This window comes from Tachypleus tridentatus, chromosome 2 (assembly GCF_004210375.1).
Source record: "Tachypleus tridentatus isolate NWPU-2018 chromosome 2, ASM421037v1, whole genome shotgun sequence".
NCBI classification, from domain to species: domain Eukaryota; kingdom Metazoa; phylum Arthropoda; class Merostomata; order Xiphosura; family Limulidae; genus Tachypleus; species Tachypleus tridentatus.
The window spans coordinates 36391139-36414915 of record NC_134826.1 but is presented as its reverse complement, the minus strand read 5'-3'; the positions used below and the strand labels follow the sequence as shown (position 1 = coordinate 36414915).

At 33.5% G+C, this 23777-nt stretch overlaps 1 protein-coding gene across 4 annotated transcripts in view; it reads left to right on the top strand.

Annotated features, from left to right (window-relative positions):
• Positions 1 to 915: 915 nt before the first annotated feature.
• The window catches only part of LOC143240980 (pyrokinin-1 receptor-like), an 89719-nt gene continuing 66857 nt past the window's right edge, over positions 916 to 23777 (top strand). For 3 of the 4 annotated variants that reach the window (XR_013022118.1, XM_076484341.1, XM_076484351.1), the window contains exon 1: positions 916 to 2141. Coding sequence is in view for 3 of the 4 variants with exons in the window: in XM_076484341.1 (XP_076340456.1) it covers positions 1277 to 2141 (865 nt within the window). In the remaining variant the exon portion in view is untranslated. Of the gene's footprint in view, positions 2142 to 12304; positions 13483 to 23777 lie in introns of those variants that run through there. The other variant, XM_076484361.1, reaches the window with a different exon arrangement.

The following is a 23777-nucleotide window of genomic DNA, read 5'->3' as shown; positions in this document are numbered from 1 at the left end:
AACAAAATTTTACAGCTTTATTTATTTTATAATTTGCATAAAAGAACAATGTTTCATTTTAAGATGTCATGCACAGGTACACAATTTTTCAATGCAAAATATTGTGAAACCTGCAATGACATCATAATGTGACTTACTGATTGAGAACCAGAGGTACTAATCTCCAGCAAAAGCGTATTTTTAATTGAGCTCCACCATGTGTTATATGTACTCTGTCCCCCACGAGTGTCGAAACCGGTATTATAACGGTGGAAGGGAAAAGACATACCGCTATGCTACAGGGGGATCAGGAAAGATGAGTGACATCCATACTTAGCTATGTGTGTATATATACTATTATATATCAACAAACGCCTTGTCATTTACTTTAGGGTTAGAATTATAATAGACTATATGAACATAGTGTGTAAAACATTCAGCTTGTTAAAACATGATCTTATTAGTGTCTGACAGATTGATGAGAAAGTGACGTAAAATTGCCACAACCTAGATGGCGCCTTTACAGTTCAGGCATTTAATATTGTAAGTCAGATAATATATTTTCGTAATGATTCTTCGATTAACGTTTTTCAAGAGGAAATAAATAAGGAAGAAATGTCAGATAATATTTATTGTAGATCTTCAGGTGAGCTATTCCACTTTCAATACAAAAAGTTTAAATTTTATAGTATACTTATCACTTTTCGTTTTGGGTTTCTAAAGCTTTGAACGGTTTTCATGATATAAACATAATACTAATAAAATCAAATCTTGCGGTGTTTTAAGTTGCACAATAACATTTTCCGAATTTAATTGTTACGCGCTAAACAGACGCCAGAAACTGACTCAAGCAAAGTCACATGTCTTCGTGACGTAATGCTTACGTCATTGATACTCTTAAACAGAAATAAAAACTTCGGCCTCGGCAGAGTAAGTAGCAGTGTGATACAGTAGAACTTTTCGGAGTAGTAGTTTCATGTAAGGTGGACTAAACGTTCAGCCTTCATCCAGAAATCGCTTTATATAATATGCCACATAATTAAGTTTAAATAATTTACATTTCTTTATCCTGATTCGAGAGAAACTTATTTTATCCTTTTATTTGGTTGCATTCTTCAATTTAGTTTCCCTATAATCTAAGTTCGTTCGTGAATTTCAGTCATACTACTTCTGTTTCAGTCTGAAATATAATGAAGAATTTCGTCATACGAACTACGTCAGTGCACGGACTTAGAAACGAAAACCTTCTACTAGAAGTACAACTGATTTAACTGTACGAAAATCGTTCGGATTCAGAATGGCTGACAGTAGTCCACCCAGTCCGGAACTGATACCTTCGCCTAGCAGTTCCTATTCTTTGACTAACGTGTTGTTGACTACTTTGATACCCATAATTAACAATGAAAGTCGCAATGAAAGTATTCTTGGTCCAACAAGAGATCCCCCATCAACGGTCATTCCTATGACACTGATCTACACTGTTATTCTTGTCACTGGGGTAGTAGGTAACATCTGCACGTGTGTGGTCATTGCTAGAAACAAATACATGCACACTGCTACTAACTACTATCTTTTTAGTCTTGCAGTGTCTGACCTTCTTTTGCTTATCTTGGGTCTGCCTCAGGAAATGTATCACTTGTGGCAGCGTTATCCTTACATCTTTGGTGAGTTCTTCTGTATATTTCGAGGACTGACTTCAGAGAGTTCTACTAATGCCTCTATTCTAACCATCACGGCTTTCACAGTAGAACGGTATCTGGCCATCTGCCATCCACTCCGAGCTCATACTATGTCAAAGCTATCTCGAGCTGTTATGGCCATCATAATTATCTGGCTAGTCAGTGCTATGTGTGCCGTGCCCCTGGCTATCCAATTCGGCATTGTCCACGTTTTTTGCACGTTAAAGTCGCCCCTGAGTCACGCCTTTGAAATCTCAACTTTTCTCTTCTTCATTCTTCCTATGACCCTCATTACTGTGTTGTATGTTCTCATCGGTATAAAACTGAGGAGATCGACTGGACTAGATCACACCTTGAGGAGACCGACTGGACTAGATCGCAGTGAAACCACCTCCAACACCTTAAACGGAGCAAAATCACTGACAAGACAGTCTGTGAAAGGTTCTAACCAGTCTTCTCGTAGAGCTGTAGTGAAAATGTTAGGTAAGTAGAAATATTTTAATTTCTTAGTTAAACATTACTTTCATAAAAGGTAATACGAGTGGTGCTCTTGCTACCTGGTTTATCATTGCAAAGAAAGTGTTGATTTTAACCCCGGGTTTTTATATGTATTTTTGATGTTTCAAGACCACGTATATAACTCACAATATTACTATTTCTTGCTTACCGGTGACAGGCACTGCGGTATGTCTCTGGACTTATACCGCTGGAAATCGGGTTTCGATAATTGTGGTGAGCAGAGCACAGACGGCCCTCTGTGCGTTACTACAAACAACAATTACTACTTTTTTTGCTATGAGCTTACTTGTTTTCAAAAAAATAATGTATTGTATGCCAATAACACATTTGTTATTATCTGTTAATAGAGAGGTTGAAAATACTAAATATCAAAGCATTACAGAATCGCCTAAGTTTGTTCGGTTTGTTTAAAACATAAAGCTTCACAATATGCTATTTACTGTGTCCGCCGCAAAGACCAAAGCTTTTATTTTAGCTACGGACTATAAAGCTTTTCAATAGTTATGCAGCAAATCATGAGAAATTTTTCATTAATCTAGATAATGGTCTTTTTATCATTACGTGATAAGTGTGATAATTACCATCACCATAACTTCATGTATAGATAATATTTTAATTCACATTTTAAATGAAAGTGAAAATAAATATTAAATGTTAGTAAACCTGATATAAACTTTCAGGTATTTATAACTGTATCTGTACTTGTTTTCCTTTATTAAAAATGCATACAAGAGAATTCGTTTTTTTGAGATTTTCAAATGGTTCATTTAAATGTAATTCGTTTAAAAGTATGAAGGGATTATGTTTCATGGTTGATAAACGACCGTTTAGATAATTAGTTCAATCAACAGAGGTTAAAACACTTTATTTTACATTGTTTACCTAATTACTACTATACGAATCTTTACAATGGCGTGATCTAAACATCAAATACACTAATACGAAAAGGTTTAGGCCGAGCTGAACTTGGTAAACTTGATTATTTGAATTTGAAAATTCTTATAAAAATCGTAATTCTATTAATTATGGATGCACCAATAAACGGGACCCATTCATGGATAGAATGAGATGAATTTTAGAATACGAACATTTACAACTATTTAATATTGTTATTACAAAATGTTCATGCTATGTAATAAGTAAAACCAGATTTATAACTTCTTTTTTTTAATTTCTTACATTTCAAATATCTACACATTTTTCTTTGTGTTAAAATCGTGATAAGAATTTCGACAAGTTTCACATATTAATGCAACTTCTATAAGCTATTCGTTATTTTGATGGAGATTTTATTAGCCTGTCTTAATCTGTTTCGAGAATGACAATAGATATTCAAGGATGAATGATACTTGTATGCACACACAATCATTAAAGAGTTGGTCTGCTGCATAATATTAAATAATGAATTCGACAAAATGTCATAATGTTATTTGCATACCTAAATTAATTAAATTACTATATGGTGAAGTAAAACGGACTCAAAACCCCACAGATAACATGAGATTACTTTTCAATTAGAATGATATGTTAAATAAATGGAAAACTACTCAGCAGTTTCAGGCAACTAACTACTATAAGTTCGTTTAAAGTTTAGAGCATGTTGAGATAGAAAACAGTATGTTATTATACTCGTCACCCAGGACTTTAATGAAATGCAAGACTACAGATGAGCAGGTCTGTCTTGCACATATTTTGTGAACAGGCTGCAGCTCATAAGCTGAGCATCACAGCTGTGAGTTCAACGTGTCAAATCATATGACATCTTGAAAGATGAAACTGACATGAAAAGCAGTGACAAACTATCATGTGACATACGACGGATCTCACTATTTATTCTTTGCTTGATTACAAAGTGTCTGATTTTGACAACAACCTGAAGAAAGTATTGGATACAGCTCTATCATCTCAAACGTGGACTCCAGTGGAAGTGATTTTTGTTTTGTAACTTGTTTTTAGCTGATTTGGACTTAGTCTACTAGAAATTGTTGAGGAGAGTGACTACGAAGCATTGATACATTGTGACTTTCTAATTTATTAATGGAATATGATAAGGAAAGCTTATCCTGCTTTTAGTATGACGAAACATATGTTATATCCCATGCTGGGATCAGTAGGAGTTTAAGTCGAATAATGTACGCAGTTTGTTTTGGTCACTCATTGCATCAATCTGAGTTCTACTAAATCAGGCCTAGCATGGTTAGGTGATTAGGGCAATCGGCTCGTAATCTTAGGGTCGCGGGTTCGAATCCTCGTCACATCAAATGTGCTCGCTTTTTCAAATGTAGGGGCGTTATAGTTTGACGGTCAATCCCGATATTCGTTAGTAAAAGAGTATTTCATGAGTTTGCACTGGGTGGTGGTGACAAGCTGCCTCCCCTCTAGTCTTACATTGCAAAATTAGGAACGATTAGCGCAGATAGCTCTCGTGTAGCTTTGCGCGAAGTTAAAAAACAAACAAACCCACCAAGTCACAGAGACGATGTAAAACACTGTCTGAGAGCCAGAAAAAACAGCCTTAAGATTGTAGTCCACATCAAGCTGCTTTGATGAAGAGTGGCTGTTATTCTATTACAGGCGTACCAAACGTTGGTGGCAAGTGTTAGAAATCAAAGAATGATTATGCCAAAAGAGAACCTTCCAATTGAACACAACAGTCAAATTATCGGCCACTGCCTTTTCAAGTATCTCATCCAGATACTTTTAGTATGAAATATGCTTTATTGGGGCGTTATAATGTGACGGTCAATCCCACTATTCGTTGGTAAAAGAATAGACCAAGAGTTGGAAGCGGGTGCTGATGACTAGATGCCTTTCCTCTAGTTTTGCACTATTAAATTAGGGACGACTAGCGCAGATAGCCCTCGTGTTGCTTTACGCGGAATTCAAAAACCAAAACAAACAACAAACCCTTTTGTCTTATTGTGCTAAATTACAGGCGGCTAACACGGATAGCTTTCATGTAGCTTTGTGGAAATCCAAAACAAACAAACACACACATTGGAATACAGCAACAAATAAGATTTTTACTGTAATTATTTTAAGGCAACTATAGGAAGACAGGACATAAAAGAAACTAAATATTAACCCCTGATATTTCTAAATATACAGCAACTACGAACTAATGTCCGCGTTTCCAGGACGATAGCTGTTTTGTTTATAAAAGTTTTGATGTGATGTTTGTAAGAGATAACGTTTTAGAGAAATCTAGAAGTAACGTTTTTGTTTGTTTTTTACGTGTTAGGAAAACATATTAACATAAATAAGTAAGTTAAATAAAATGCACAGACGTTGTTCCATTCATTGTTTCAGTTTTTTTCGTAATCTTTCATCTTCGGTGCTAGATCATTGGTCGAGCAAAATTAAGTTAATGTAGGCCTAATTTGTGTTGTCATTTCAAAGCAAAGAAGACATGTGGTACGGTACAGCGAAGTGAAGAAATTACATTATAATTACTGAACTTTCTAAAACACATATAACAAAACGTTCTTTATAATGGTAGTTTTCCAAAAGTAGGAGTTAAGGTTAATATGCTTATGTGTGAGTATATCTTTGAACTGTACTTTATTTTGAATAAAGAAGAAAAGAACAATTTTCGGTAAATGGTCTTGTGTCGGATGGAGAGAAGAAAGTATTTTAATGGCTATGATTTCGTTAGTTTACTTTTCTTGACCTTAGAATTCCTATCCAAAATTTTCATTGTGGTTTTTATAGCAAGATCGCATTGCGAGGGAAATCGAACCCCTGATTTTTAGAGCTGTAAGTCCGTTGACTTACCGCTGTTCTAGAGGGGTACTATTTTTTGTTTTTGCTTTCTTTTAGTTGAAGATGTAGTTGTGTTCTCTGGCATGTTTGGCTACCATTAACGTATCTGTATTACAGTTTTTGATATTTATTTAGGGTTCAAATATTTGGTTGTCAACAGATAGCTTGGTTTCGCCAGTATGATTTGAACATTCACATTTGGCACCGTAAAACACATATTTGGCCCACTTGGAGTTCTCTTGATTGGGGTAAGAATAATTTTGAAGATAGTTTAAATGTCAAATAAAAAAAACACAGTCCCCCCAATAATTCATACTTATGATACAGTAATCATTTTATCATTGTCTGTAACTTTAGAAACTGAAGAAGTACTGCTGAAGACGGATTTCACTGCGTCTTTGATTAATTTCTTACGAAATATATTCTGTTTGCACTTCTCGTAAAGAAACCTAATTTCTGTTGCTAGGTTTCTTTTGAAGAGACGTTGATGGTTCTGTGGGCTAGTATTTTTATAGCGACTTTTCTATTTGTATTGGATTGTTTGATTTGTAAGTTAAGTATCTGTCAGCGTGTATATTACCTCAATAGAATAGTGTTGGGAATGTAGCTTAAGATTCATGTTTGGTCACTTTCTAGTAAGTCACTTGGAGAGTTGTTGATGTAATCTTCGGAAGCGAACTTATATTTGGTATTCGTTATTGAGATGAAGAAATTACGTCAGGGACTGTCCAGATGAAAACGCCACAAACCGGAAACATCTATTTAATATATAATCCTATGTTTGTAACGAGTTTACAAAGTTCCACCCATTAACATGAGTTTGTGTGGCAACAACCACATATCTGAAGGCAACAATTTCTTTCCTTTCAATTATAAGTTATATAGAATTACTTAAACACACACATAAATAAAACGTGCTCAAGCTTCTAACAATCTACAGACGTATCTCATGCTAGAGCATCGGTAGCTGACAACAATGATACTTACAAAACAGGTATTTGCGACAATAAAACGAAAAGCATTTTCTGCCTTACTTTCTGCATCTTTAAGTTTCTTTGGATAGTTTCCATGTCCTATACGGGTGAACGCCTGTTGGTATAAAAAGAACAAAACCTTGGAATGGAAAGATAAAGTATCTAACAATATCTCCTTATACATAACTATACATCTTGAATATTGTAAGACATTGGAAGGAACTAGATCTGATAAATCGTTCCAAACATCTAATTTTTTTCACGCCTTTATGTTTTCCTGACTTAGTTTCAGAATATTTTTCAAGATAGGCATTTAATCGTATTAGTTATGGCTTAATGTATGTTGAAAGAGAGAAACAATATAATTCTATCTTTGCTATCTTAACGAAAGAGATAATAAGTTAAAGTTTAATCGTTTTTTTGTGTGTGTTTTTTATGATTATTATGTCTCATTTGATATAAGATATAAGTGCCCCTATTCAAGAAGATGGTTCATATTCATCCTTGTGATTTCTAATTACCTTACTGGTATATATTTGGCTTCAACCAATCAAGTAGGGATAAAGAGGATTCTTATTCTCATAGTGTTGAGAATTTTAATATTAGTATATAATAAAAAAATGCATTTCAAGTAAAAGTCTGCTGCACAAAAAACATTGTTTATTTTCCTAGTTGGACTTCGTACAAAGTTACCCAAGTGTTAACTGCGCTATCTGTCCCTAATTTTGAAGTGATATACTAGAGGGAACGTTGCTGGCTAATCAACACCACTTGTCCCAATCCTTGGACTATTTTTATTTGACTGAATAATGAGAATCGATCGTCACTCCTATAACACACCCACGGCCCCAATGTGTGGAATAAGCGTTTATGGGTCGAAGGAAACTTCTGGGTTCGAGTTCGCACAGTGGACTGAGCGCAAATATCAAATTATACAGCGTTGAGCTAAAAAACAACAATAACCAAGCAAACAAAAACGAGCTGTGATAATTGAACTCACAGTTTAAGCCCGCTATTTGGCCACACCCAGCCTTAGTGCGTTATGGTTATTACTAATTAGGACGGAAAGCAGACAACTGATGTCGTTTAACTAATGATGATGTTAATTAGTTGTTAAAATGAAGCTTGGTAATCATTTAATTTAATTGTTGTGATTAGATGGACAAATCACGAGCAAAACTATTTCTTACATTACATATAATAGTTAATTTGCTCTTACACATTAAGAAATATACGCCCTGGCATGACCAGGTGATTAGGGCGCTCAACTCACATTCTGAAGGTTGCAACTTCGAATCCCCGTCACATAAAACATGCTCGCCCTTTTAGCCATAGGAGCGTTATGATGTAATGGTGAATTCCAATTCTTTGGTAAAAGAGTAGCCCAAGAGTTGGCGGTTGTTGCCGATAATTAGCTGCCTTTCCTCTAGTCTTGCACTATTAAATTAGGAACGGCTAGCGCAGATAGCCCTCGTGTAGCTTTTTAAAAACGAACAAAACATAAAATTCACATCACAGTGTCATCTGGTGATAGATTTTCACATCTAGTGTATGGTCAGCTACATATTTACGAGAAATACTAAAGTAAACTGAAATAATTTTGGGTTGACGTGTTTCACCGAATAAGCAGTTTTTGTTATGATAACCCTAAAACTTTCAAGTAATTTGTTCGCAATCACTTGAAGATTATTAATAAATTTCTGAAAAGATAAATTGCTTCATACATTACATTTTATCACGTAAAAATATTGTAAATTCTGGTTAGCAAATTATTAAGTTCACCCATTTTTAAGTAGCAACAGCTTGTTGTGTTTGTCATTCTACCATACGTTAAAAACCCTGTATTTGGTGTCAAGTATGTATGTGTGCACAAAACGTTTATACTTGAGTATCATATGTCATACACATACACAAACAGATAGGTGTATAAAGCTTGTGAAATAGGCTTAATTTTTATAAACTTCTCTTGAGATCAAAGTCACATCCAATATTTTAAACAAGTAAAAAAAACAAAACAAAAATAAAACAGTGAAATGTAAACTTATAGTTTGAAAATACCAAAACAAAAAATTGCTTTAGTTTGGGAAAGTTAAATAGTCAGATGTGCTCACGGTTTCGACTTGACATTAATTTATAAAAACGTGTTTATATTATAATTACTCACTTATTTCTAAATAGTGTCTAATTTTAATTAATATAGACTTTGCTTTTGTCATAAAACGTTCATCAGTTCTGTTTTTTTTTTTTACTTTTAATTGCAGAGGTAAACGGCAAGCAGTTTTAAAATATGTTATTAAGTTTAAAATACTAAAATTTACAAACTAATTACATTTTATAATACACAATTGAAATCTTTATTTAAATCAATCGATGGTTATTAAAGTCACGTGCCAACGTGGCTTCATGTCATCTTCTCTATAAGAGTGAGAAAAACAATCATAAGCACTGTATTCGGTAAAGATGATGACGTAAAACCACGTTGAAACATATGCAGTGACTTTTACGACTGTTGATTGGCTTAAATGAAGATTATAGTTGCGTATTATGAAATGTTATTCGTTTCTGAATTTTATTATAATAAATATATACACGAGTTTAACACGTTATTAAGCTATATAGACGGATGTTTTGAATTTAACTATTGACATGAGGATAGTATTGAAGGTAAACTGATTTCTCTAAAGTGCTCTAAAAATTCGTAGTAAACTTAAGAGTTTTCGTATTTCTAGACGTGTGCGCCTGTATCTTTTTGCTAAAAGTATTCAATTGAATAAACGTGTAGTCAGCTACAATTAGAAAAAAATGCTTTCAACATTAAATGTATCAAATAGACTACCGTGGCTCTCTAGCTTTTTTGTTTTTTGCTTCAGTTTGATGAATAGTGTCTATATATATTCAACTTGGAGTATTCACGAACTTTCCATATTCTCTTCTAATGGGCCCGTCACACCAAACATGCTCGCCCTCCCAGCCGTGGGGGTGTATAATGTTACAGTCAATCCCACTATTCGTTGGTAAAAGAGTAGCCCAAGAGTTGGCGGTGGGTGGTGATGACTAGCTGCCTTCCCTCTAGTCTTACACTGCTAAATTAGGGACGGCTAGCACAGATAGCCCTCGAGTAGCTTTGTGCGAAATTACAAAAACAAACAAACAAACAAACTCTTCTAATGTCACTCATTAAAAAATAAGTCGCTTTTTTGTATTGTAAAACTTAAGACCAACAACATTAAACTTTTCAGTATAATATTTTATTATTCTAGAAATAATTATAGTAAGTCGTTCTTTCGTACTGTAGAACTTAAAACCAATAACACTAAACTTAGTTTTCAGTATAATATATTATTATTCTAGAAATAATTATAGTAAGTCGTTCTTTCGTACTGTAGAACTTAAGACCAATGACACTAAACTTAGTTTTCAGTATAATATATTATTATTCTAGAAATAATTATAGTAAGTCGTTCTTTCGTACTGTAGAACTTAAGACCAATAACACTAAACTTAGTTTTCAGTATAATATATTATTATTCTAGAAATAATTATAGTAAGTCGTTCTTTCGTACTGTAGAACTTAAAACCAATAACACTAAACTTGGTTTTCAGCATAATATATTATTATTCTAGAAATAATTATAGTAAGTCGTTCTTTCGTACTGTAGAACTTAAGACCAATGACACTAAACTTAGTTTTCAGTATAATATATTATTATTCTAGAAATAATTATAGTAAGTCGTTCTTTCGTACTGTAGAACTTAAAACCAATAACACTAAACTTAGTTTTCAGTATAATATTTTATTATTCTAGAAATAATTATAGTAAGTCGTTCTTTCGTACTGTAGAACTTAAAACCAATAACACTAAACTTGGTTTTCAGCATAATATATTATTATTCTAGAAATAATTATAGTAAGTCGTTCTTTCGTACTGTAGAACTTAAGACCAATGACACTAAACTTAGTTTTCAGTATAATATATTATTATTCTAGAAATAATTATAGTAAGTCGTTCTTTCGTACTGTAGAACTTAAAACCAATAACACTAAACTTAGTTTTCAGTATAATATTTTATACTGTTTTATTGCGTCTTACTAATATTTAATTTTCTGCTCCAATTCTTAGTGCACTTCACATAAGTGGATTTGCCTGGAAACAATCTTGCTTTCTACATAGTAACTCCTAGAGAGCAAAACCGCATTACGACTGACATTTTAGTTTATGTATAACACACCAGGAATGTTGAAGGAAAATTAGATAATAAATTTAACACACCAACAGTTCTATCATTAATTAGTAGAGTTTTGTTTCAGCATTTCTGTTCAGTTTTAATAAAATTTGGGAAACATTACGTTGAAGTGTAACAGATGGCTTTTCATCTGAAAACATTTCCTTTCGAATAATTATTTAAAAAAATTCTGGAACAAACATACATTAGCTACGAGAGTCGTAATTGAATTTGTGTATTTAAAATTTATTTCTGGTGTTTGAAACGAATTTGAAAATTTATTTCCATAATTTTCAGAGCGGCATATTTACAATGTGACATTTTTAGTAATTGTTCTAAATCACAAGCTAAAAGATCTTTAAAGATCGTTAAAGATCTTAATGATTTAACAGATACACACATAAAGATATCAAAATGTATCTGTTAGGCATACTTAACGCTTCTAATTATGGAGTAAAGTGTAATTAAACTAACAAGTTTCCTACTTTTTATCCAGCTTCTATATCATTGCATTCAGTTCAAATTAACGTATTAGTCAAGAAAAGCATCATAGACGAGAAAAATAGCGAATTTCGAACGTTAGGATTATGAAGTTGGACAACACTTACTGTCTGGTTTCTTCTGGGTTTGTTTTGGTCTGAAAAGTATAGACTTGCGTATTTTGTTTCAGAATATCTACACTTTCCTGATACGTACCTATACACTAAATATTACGCATAAGAAATTGAATGAGTCACAGAATGAAAAAATCAGTTAGTTGGTATGTTTTCAGAAAAAAAGAAAGTTATGTTTCATTTTCGAACTCAATTAAAATGTGTCGTGCATTGTTTGATGTGTTTTTTTCCACATCAATAGATTAAAGATTGGAAGAAAAACACTTGTACATAAGCTCCATAGACGTTATATTACTTCTTATTATTGTATTTTCTTAATATAGATTTAAAAGTGTTTGTTATTTGATGTATGTTGGGACTTTACTTGCCAGTATATATATATCGTTGTACTGAGATTTCTTACTTCCGTTTTTATATTATGCGAACTTTATATAAGCTGAAAAAAAAAATGTTAGTAACGAATTATTTAATGGTTTTCTCGTCAAATTTTTGACATGTTTTATATCATGCTGGTTTTGGACACGCATTTTATTATTTTAATCTTTACCATTAGCACAAAACGTTTTGAAGTTAACGACTAGTAGGTCTACTTGGAAAGGGGAAAGAAAAAAAACTTCCATTGGAAGCATATAAGGAATTATACACGCCTGATGATTTATAAAATGGAAAATATTCTACATCACCGTTACATATGTTGCACCATATTATATACGATCAATCTACAGAGTGAGAAAACTGTAAAATGAAAGTGTATTGATCAACAAAAACTCGAAGCAGAGAGAAAATTACCCGTACGTTAAACTTACCGAAATTGATATCTGGCATATTTTAGGAAAGAACCATAGAAATGTGTAGATGCTTTCTTTATCTACAACACTCTCTGTAATTATAATGACGGAAACATGACCCCTACAGTTAGTTTCGGTATAAACATTAAGCGTTAGAATTAAACAAGGGGATATTCTTAATCGTTTCTTTTCGTGTTGGTAAAACATAAGTACATTATATGTGTTTTTGAAAGCTATATATGTATATCCATGTTTCTTTAATTATATTTTTGTGTTGTTTACATGTCATTTTAGCTTATATTCTCTCAGCATTTAGCTATTTGATGTTACACATATGTATTTCTAGAATATGACATCTTTATCCTATGATTTTCGAGAGAGACAATTTTAATGAAACAAAATTTAAATAATTTAAAGTGTCAGCATTTGTAAAACTGAAAAACATATGCGGACATCAGAGTGAACACATTGAAGATGTATTTACTATATATACATTTCTTCAATTAATTTATTTTCTGGCAGATAAACATGATGTTTAATTTAAGAATTGCTGTAATTTTGTTCTTAAAACCACTACAATTCCACCAATAAAGTGATTTGTGACTTTTCAATTGGTTATTTGAGTGAATGTAAACTCATGTTCTCTCTCTGACCTATTTTCATAATTTCCATTTTGGAACTAATTCTTAAAAGGGTGTTTAACTTGTATTTTAGCATTTCACTAAACATGTTGTACTGGGTTATATAGTCATGAAATACATTTAACTGAGATAAAAGTTGGAATTATGAAACTAACATGGAACGATATGTATCCACACTGATATTATTCAAACTATTATTAAAGAATGAGGTCTTAACCACTGGAGTGAATACGTTTGGCATCGGTGAAAACACATTAAATAGGTATCTTTGAAAATATATCACGTTACAATTCTCTCGTGTGCTCCTTATTGTAATAAAAATATGATTAATATCCACCATATATTTGTTTTCTTACTGAGTACACTGTGCATTCTCGAGAGAAGATAAGTAGATATGAAAGTCGTTTATCGATGAAATATTCAAAAATAACATATCAACAAAATTTTCCATGTGTTCATGTTAATTCTCTGGGTTGTACAAATTCGTAGCCTTTGAGATACTTGCTGTATTTCTGCACGAGATAACACAATGAAGGATGTCTTAAAGCAACTTTACTGCACATGCGCAGTTAATCCTAGCCTTTCGGCAAGCGTTGCATTTTCTCTAGATTATCACCAAACAACAGAGAAATAGGAAAATGGATAACAATTTCTAATGCAATATAGCAAGGTAAAAGTTAATTTATGTTATCTAATGAAACTTGTACATTGCATTCCTAGTTGTTTATATTAAATCATATATCTGTATATAAGTGTATTTTGAAGGTCAGTTTTTGTACGCATAACAACTTTTGCTCTAGTCCGTTCTGTAAATATTTTACGAACAGTTTCTCAAAGTGTTTTCAAAAGGCTTAAGTAATAAATAACATGTTTTAACAGCACAGGTATTATGTTAAGAACAAGGCGTTAAAGGTGCTTATATGCTGCTAAGCTTACAACTTTGTGGTGTGTTCACGTATTTGAATCTATCATTTAATTTTGTTTTCTTATACATAAAATACTTAGGATATTTGTACTAATGACAAATCATAACGAAATTTAAGACAGCTCAGAAAGTACGTCTGAATAATTCCTAATATTAATGTATATGCATTTTAGTTCTGCACAGACAACGAAGGAGTAATAAAACGACAAACACATCAGTGCAGTCCACTTAAAGAAAGACAAGTTGTGAACATTTCAGCTTATTCTACTGTTTTTTTTTTATTAATGGTTAAATTAAGGACTTACTTTTTACTTTTCTAGGATAGCGGCATTTTATGCCATTTGGCCATTCTGGAGGTACAACTAATACTTTTAATTTTGTAGATACATCATGCTATCTTAATAATGGCACATTTTCACCTAAACGCTGTTCCAAACACTGTTATAGTATTTTTGTCAATGGGGAGCATTAAGAGCTCCTTTCTAATCGTTATGCCCTTTCACCCTACATTGCTTTATAATATTTCAATATGAATATCCTTCAGAGAAGAGGTTGTGTGACATCTTTACAGTCATAAGTTTGCCTTTGGTGTCGTTGTATTGTCCAACGATCAATATGAACTAAATATGAAATAGTCATGTTCTCCCTGACTTCACAACTTGCAAATATAGCATCACACATCGTTCATGTATGAAAATGACACACACACACATTAATTTTATACTTATTAATTAAAATCAACTTGGTGTTTGGTTTTCTTAATTTGAACAGAACATTAGGAAATATACGCACAAAACTGACAAACTGAATTCACGATTCAGACATAGCCATTCTTAATTAATTAAAAACTATTTATCAAAGGAAAGGAAACTACTTGACACCATCCGCTGTCTACACGGATATCTTTAAACGAGTCACAGAGTTAGCTGTTGTAGATATAATGTGTCCATAGGTGAGGTGAAAGTACAGAATATATTCTGTAGCAGTTGTGGCCCCGAACTTTGGTCTTTCCAACAGCTAACGTCTAGACTGCGCCTCGCAAAAGTTTAATCAAAACCAAAAGTTAAGGTTTATATATCATTTTATTAAAAAAATCATGTATTTCATAAACTGAAAGAACCATATTATGCACAACATTTACAGTTAAAATACAGACTGAACAAATTTAAAGATAGGTTATTGTACTATGTTTATAAAGGTAAAAGGGTGAATAAGAAACCAGATTAAATGATAGTAACTTATCACGAAAATGTTTTTCTTTTGAAGTCCCTTCATGATATATAATATGTACACTGCATGATGTCACATTTTTTAAAAGATAGGTGGGAGAATCAACAACCTAATATTTATGTATTTTGTAACTCCATTTACATTTATTACTTAATGTTCGTTTCATTAATATTACTGGTTAAATTATTTAACATATACACTGCTAATCAAAATCTTAAGGCCAATGAACATAAAGAAAAAATATGCATTTCGCGTTGTTAGACTCAACCACTTATTTGAATAATTCTTCGAAAGATGAAAATAAGAAAAGGGAAAATAAAAAAAAAACTTTATTAGCATTTAATAGGGAAAATTTAAACACTATGAAATTAGCCTAAATACTAGCTGGTCAAAAGTTTAAGACCATACTGAAACGAAGCGTTAATCGGTAAACACGTAACGAAATTTATTCATTTATGTTGAAGCATTAGTGTTGTCAACATCTTTCACTGGCCTCTTCTGTGTTACTTTGGGTAAAAACATGGCAAAGGCTAAACAGTAAACAGAGTTTGAACATGGTCGAATTGTCGAGCTGCAAAAGCAAGGTCTCTCTTAACGTGCCATCGCTGGTGAGATTGGATGTAGTAAAACTGCTGTCGCAAATTTCTTAAAAGACCCTGAGTTATACGGAACGAGAATTTCAAGTGGTAGGCCCAAGAAAATTTCGCCGGCGTTGAGCAGGAGGATTCGACGGGTTGTCCGGCAAGATACCAGTCGATCGTTGAACCAGATTAAGGCCCTTACGGACTCAAAATGCAGCTCAAGAACAATAAGACGGTGTCTACGAGAGAAAGGTTTTAAAAACCGTAAACGTTTTCAAAGGTCACGCCTCCTTCCACACCACGAAACACCTCGGTTAAATTTTGCTGAGGAGCACCAAAAACGAGACGTAAAAGTGGAAGAAGGTTTTGTTCTCTGATGAGAAAAAAAATTTAACCTGGATGGTCCAGATGGCTTCTAACGTTACTGGCACGATAAGGATATTCCACCGGAGACATTTTCTACACGGCACAGTGGAGGAGGTTCCATCATGATCTGGGGTGCTTTCTCCTTACATGGAACAATGGAGCTTCAGGGTATACAGGGGCGTCGAACAGCAGCTGGCTACATTGGCATGTTGGAGTGAGCATCCTTATTGACTGAAGGCCCTCACTTGTGTGGAAATGACTGGATCTTTCAGCAGAACAACGCTACAATCCACAATATCTGCAGGACAAAGAACTTTTCCATGGCGAATTACGTGATTTTTTGGACCATCCAGCGTGTTCGCCCGAACTGAACCACATTGAAAATGTTTAGTGGTGGATGGCAAGAGAAGTCTATAGAAATGGACGTCAATTTCAAACAGTGCATGATCTTCGTGAAACCATCTTCACCATTTTGAATAACATTTCAGCCAGCCTTCTGCAAACGCTTATATCGACCATGCCAAAGTGAATGTTTGAAATTATTCGCAATGACGGCCATGCAACTCACTACTGAGACCTCTTGTTGGGCACTTCATACCCTATTTAGGACTTCTATTTGGTATTATCTTAAACTTTTGACCAGTTAGTATTTAGGCTAATTTCATAGTGTTCACATTTTCCCTATTAAATGCTAACAAGTTTTTATTTATTTTCCCTTTTCTTATTGTGATTTTTTTCGAAGCTCTACTCAAAGAAGTGGTTGAGTCTAACAACGAAAAATGCATATTTTTTCTTTATGTTGATTGACCTTAAGATTTTGGCAAGCAGTGTATAAAAATTACTTTTTAGTATTTTTTTTCATTTTGTATTTATATCCATCTATACACAAAGACAGAGAGAGAGAGAAACATTAATTATATATTCTTTCTTAAATGTTCGTCTTTTTAACATTACTGGTTAACATATTTAACATATGTAATACATTAATTTTAGTATCTTTATTAAATATCTCTATCTAGATAGTTATAGATATATAGATGTCTGTTTTTCTAAACTAAAAACTACATTTTACACAGTTAACTTGGTATATAAGTTTAGAACTAGCTTAACTCTTCTAAGATGGTTGGACTTTATGAGAACTTATGACAGAAAACTATCGAGAAAGGCGAGAGTATCCAACAAACGAATCTATATATTTTAAACTTTATAAGTTTTTGTTTAACGACACTGTATACTGCTAGTTAGGATATTAAATTAGCTTCATAAACTAACCAATTAATTTTAGCTCTTTTTTGTTTGGATATATTCATTGTATAATAACTTTCAACTTTGGACATTGTAGCTGAAAATGATTCCTCTTATTATGCATTACAATTAAATAAAGGTTATTTCACTTCAAATTAATTTGTAAATTTTGATACCGAAAGATCTGGATAATGCCGAAACTAATTCTTGGCTATGTAAAAAATATGTATTGATTTTGCATCAAAACTAAATTTAGAAAAACAAACAAACAAGCTATGTAAGGCTTACTGCGTTTTTAAAAGTATACATTTACACAACTGCACTATATCAAATCTGTTATCCTACAAGAAATAGTAACACATAATACTCACAGAGTGTAGTCTAATAAATCAATATGTATGACAAGACGTTTGTATCCGTTAGTCGGTAATGACGGTTTAATTCCTTACTCAGACGGTCTTTCACTGACTTTTGTAAAGTAGATACCTTCAGAAATATTCCATAAGCTACAATATGCATCATCATCCTTTCTGTGAATCACCACCTTCCATTTCCTTTAATAATTTTGTTACATGTTCCTCACTGCAAACTGGAAGACCTCGGTTAAAGTTGGCACATCTACGAGTAGCTCTGATTTGTTTCCAGCTTCACTTGATGAATAATAAGTTGATAAATAATTATAGCTTCACGTTGTAAATCACATGCTAATAAGTTTGCATTTGGAAATAAAATTATCGTCTCCCAGTAGCACGGCGGTATGCAGAGTGCCACCGCTAAAAACCAGGTTTCAATACCCGTGGCGGACAGAGCACAGATAGCCCATTATGTAACTTTGTGCTTAATTACAACAAAAGTAAAATCTAATCTTGCCGCCTCAAAGCGTTGTTTTTAAAATTAACAAGTGTAAAGGTTCATTTTGCACACGTCTCTAGTATACATGCTCACTGAATAACAGTCCTGTATTTACCATTCCTGTACCTTATATAAGTAAACCCACAACCTGTATTTACTATTCCTGTACCTTACACAAGTAAACCCACAACCTGTATTTACCATTCCTGTATCTTACATAAGTAAACCCACAACCTGTATTTAAATGATGCACTTGTATTTTGCAGAAAATGTGATTAAAAAACGGCTGGAATTTAAGTGTTAACAAGGAACCAAATACTTATTAACATTTAAACCGTATAGAACGAAATGATGTGAGAAATATGTCTGTAAAATTCAGAGAATTTGTTTTGAATTTCGCTCACAACTACGCGAGGGCTATCTGCCATCCTTAAGACTAGAGGGAATAGTCATCATTACCCACTCCCAACTCTTGGGCTACTATTCTACCAGCAAATAGTGGAATTGATCGTCACTTCATAACGCAACCATTGCTGAAAGAAAGAAAATCTTTGGTGTGAGAGGGACTCGGACCAGCTACCCTCAGATTAAAAGTCGAGCGTCCTAACCATGTGACTATGTCGGGCCATATTCACATTAAATGGTATGAAAATTTCTCTTACAAAGATTTATTATTTTAAATCCTAAGTCGTATTGTTTATGAAAATGACCCTCTTCAATGTTGACAGCATTTTTCAAGACGGGTCAAGATAAATCAGAGAAAATAAGAGGAAATTCTAACAATACTAATTACAGGCCCAGCATGGCCAGGTGGTCAGTATGGCCAGGCGGTTAAGACACTTGACTCGTTGACCGAAGGTCGCGGGTTCGAATCGCCGTCACACCAAACATGTTCGCCCTTTCATCCAAGGGAGCGTTATAAAGTGACGGTCAATCCCACTATTCGTTTGTAAAAGAGAAGCCCAAGAGTTGGCGGTGGGTGTTGATGACTAGCTGCCTTCTTTCTAGTGTTACGCTGCTAAATTAAGAACGGCTAGCGCAGATAGATCTCGAGTAGCTTTTCGCGAAATTCAAAACAAACAATATCCTTTGTTCAGTATACCCCATAGAGAATAGGATATTATTACATAAAGTAATATAGTTTCAGTTTTATTACACACTCCCACCAGTAGCACAGCGGTGTGTCTGCGGACTTACAAGGCTAGAAAATGGGTTTTGATACCCGTGGTGGGCACAGCACAGATAGCGCTTTGTATGTATATCAACTAAATAATTTTTAATAACGTTTACCTATTACGTCAAATTGAAAAGTTTTGCCCGTTACACAAACTGTGTTGTGCAGCGGCAATACTGAACACATTTTTTTTTATAGATTAGATACATATTGCAATGAATTGATTTAACAAATTCACTAGATCAAGAGATATTCCGCCTTCAATGATACCGTGAAGACTCAATCTAGCAATTATATACTGAAAGAAAGAAACTGCTTCTCATAGTGTACCTTTTACAGGCTTCAAGTAATAAAATGAATCAAACTAATACAGAAACGTAACAGACCTAGAAAACATATTTCACTGACTCTTCAGTAACCACAGAGCAAACATAGTGACATGTATAGTAGATAGTTTTGAGCATTACAAAAGTTAATCAAATTAGATTATTTATGTTATGAAAAGCAATCAAAAATAAAGCGAAGCGCTGGAGTAATATACAGGGTGGCCCGTAATTATTTACCCATCCATATATCTTATGTATCCAATGTATCTGTGTGTTGTCCTCTCATTCTCGCTGCATAATATTATGCGGCGCCATGTTCTGCGAGACATTTTCAAGTGTAAATGGGCTTACATTGGCCGTATTTCTCTGCAAAAAAAAGAAACAAATTTATAATATATGCGTAATTGAATATAACATAATAACGTATGGATGGGTAGAGACATACGGCCACCCTGTATAAGGATATATTTATATCCAATGATGGATTTTTAATATTTCGAACAAAATGCTTTAAATTGAAACAAATTAAATCAAGTATCATAAAGTTCTTATTTGTTTACCAGTTTAGTTTGATTTGTTATGAACAATGCTACACTAATGGTTATCTGTGTTCTGTTCACCAAGGGTATCGAAACTCGGTTTCTAGTACTATAAGTTCTCAGACATACCGCTATGCCACTGTGGGCACATGTTTACCAAAAACTCGAAACTGTTTAAGTTTTGTTTTTTCGAACTACTTTGGGCCCGGCATGGCCTGGTCGGTTAAGGCGTGCGACTCGTAATCTGAGGGTCGCGGGTTCGCACCCCGTCACACCAAACATGCTCGCCCTTTCAGCCGTGGGGGCGTTATAATGTAACAGTCAATCCCATTATTCGTTGGTAAAAGAGTAGCCCAAGAGTTGACTGTGGGTGGTGATGACTTTCCTCTAGTCTTACACTGCTAAGTTAGGGAGAGCTAGCGCAGATAGCCCTCGAGTAGCTTTGCGCGAAATTCAAATTCTTCTTCGAACTACTTTTCACGAGATTTCTATTGTACTCTTAGACCAAAGCGTATCTTAGCTCTGTTTACCGTAGAGAATCTAAACCCGAATGTTAAAAACTAGATGACAATAGTTATTTGCATCACAATTATCCATAACATGTATTGAGCCTAAACAAAATTCAGAACCCCTCTACTGGAGATTACAAATGCAATTAAATATAGTAATATATTACCTAATGTGCAAACAAGTAGAAACAAGTGGAAAATAATAAGACTTAGTGTATCACCATATTTATACGAGCTTATTCTTAATATTTCTCTCATGGGCACAGGTTATAGACGTGGATAGGTTTTTGTAACTGAAGTTATAATTCACAGTATTTGTTTCACAACTTTTGAGAATTTCTTATTACTTTGCTAATTTATGAAAGGTATTCCAAGTTTTGCATGCGGTTGTAATATGTAACAGTAACATAGCATACTGTCAGTACAATTCTCAAAAAGTAAAATGAACTAGTATTAAAATAAAAAAATTGACAAAAAATTCTATCATACTAATGATTTAACGTGTGTACATGATTGCAATATATAGGTTTTAAATCAATTTTACAAACCTCTGGCTAAGAACATTCGAATCTACAAGGCACAGTGAAAAGGGTGTAGAAAGAAATAGCCAAAACTTTTTAAAGGAAATTAGTGGTAAACGTTGAACGTTATTTGGCTGAAATGTTGGTTATATATTTTTTTTTACAGTAAATTTGGATTTTTTTTACAGTAATTTTGGATTTTCCTTTTTTATAGCGATACCTTTGCATTCGTTACAATAAGCATAAAGAATTTACCTTTTTCAGATGAGGATTTTACACTTAAAAACAAAATTTGAATTACCATAATCTGAAAGTGGACATATCAAATGAATGTGATTGTTTTCCTGCTTCAGTATTGTTTGTTTTATTTTATAATTTCGCAGAAAGCTACACAAGGGCTAACTGCGCTAGCCGTCCCTAATTTAGCAGTATAAGACTAGAGAGAAGGCAGCTAGTCATCACCACCCACGCTAACTCCTGGGCTACTCTTTTGCCAACGAATAGTGGGATTGACCGTCAAATTATATGCCTCCACGACTCTTTGATGTGACGGGGAGTCGGACCCTTGACCCTCGAATTACGAGCCGAATATCTTAACCACCTGGCCATGCCTGGCCTTTGCTTCAGTAAATAGCAAAGACCAACAAAAGGCCTATCTTTGCTAGGTATTCCTTATTTTGAGCTTATAAACTAGAAGAAATGCATAAAATTAAGAGCACTCGCCGCCAGTGTTTAAGCTACTTTAAGGATATTGTAGCATTTAACTATCATTAACGACCACAAAGTGGCAACGGGACGCGAATCATGGGCTCTGATCGTCCAAGTCTGGTAAGTCAGCCGTTAGGTCACGGGTCGGTTCCTTTAATATATAATAAATAAATATATCTAAAATCATAAATATGTTTAGGTCGATTTACTTTGTGCAAATGTAAACACATTTTATACAAAATACCATAAAAATACTTCCAGGAGATAAAACAAAATCCTTGTCGAGTGATCTATAGACATTTTTATAAATCTGAATAAAAGTCTAACTAAAAAGTGTAAAGAACACTAAACCTGTTAGTGTACTTGACATAAGCGCCAGAAAGAGTTGTATCTTTTTGTAACGTATTTTACTTTTGTTTCGTGAAACTTTTTGAGGCTTTTTTCGTTCAAAAGACGTAATTTGCATCAGAACTTATTGTGATATGTAGGACATTCTTGAAAAATATATTTTCAAAGAATAAACGCCTTGACATTTATTTGTTCTTCGATACTCATCAGAGGAAAAACCTTATCCCAAGTGAAAGCAACTCTTGCAACAGCATTACTGTAAGTTTCGCTTCTGTTTTTCGTTGAATTTGACATACGTACTGTTTCCACGTAGTAATAGTACAAAAATGTAAATTTACCTCAGGGTTAAAGTTTGTTTTGCGATTAGTATGCTAAGTAGAAGAATTTCTGTCTTCCCCAGAAGTTTTTCTTGAGATTAAACCAAGGCTTAATGGAAATCTGGGAGTTTCTAACACTCATAGAAGAGACAGCGAGTCTGATTTATCAATAAATGGGATAAAGTATACACCAACCTGGTCCATTAACTCTAAAGTATTCGGCTAAATTCACCAGAGTATTTAACTTTATTTTATCTTAAAAGGTTTCTTTTTTGCATTAAAATATTTTTTATCCTTTTTTATATCAATGGGAAATAGTTTATGCTTATATACGATCCATTCTACTGGATGGTGAATTTTTTAAAACCAGTAGTGTCAATCCAAGTCGCTCGCTATTAAAATTAAGTGATGTTTAAGTGTAAAAGTAAATTGAAATTTAATTAACTGAAACGAGAAAGCTGGCATCATTGTTAGCCTTTCTCTATTACTACTTACATTTACAACAAACTGACGGTTCTGTCTAAGTTTATTTCATCAATAACGGGTTTGAACATATTTAAGACTATGCTACAACCCAATTATATAAGAAAGTAGTTTGTAGTAATGGAATATTTACAAACATCCTTGAAAGACGAGAAAGCTGGCATCATTGTTAGCCTTTCTCTATTACTACTTACATTTACAACAAACTGACGGTTCTGTCTAAGTTTATTTCATCAATAACGGGTTTGAACATGTTTAAGACTATGCTACAACCCAATTATATAAGAAAGTAGTTTGTAGTAATGGAATATTTACAAACATCCTTGAAAGAGATAATTTTAATTTTCATCACCTCATGACAGAAACGACCTTAAGTGTAACGTATCTTATATGAAGCCTAATATCTAGAGCTGTTCAATAGGACGTTCACGACACATTTCATAAAAAGTGACAAACTAATACTGTTCCCATCT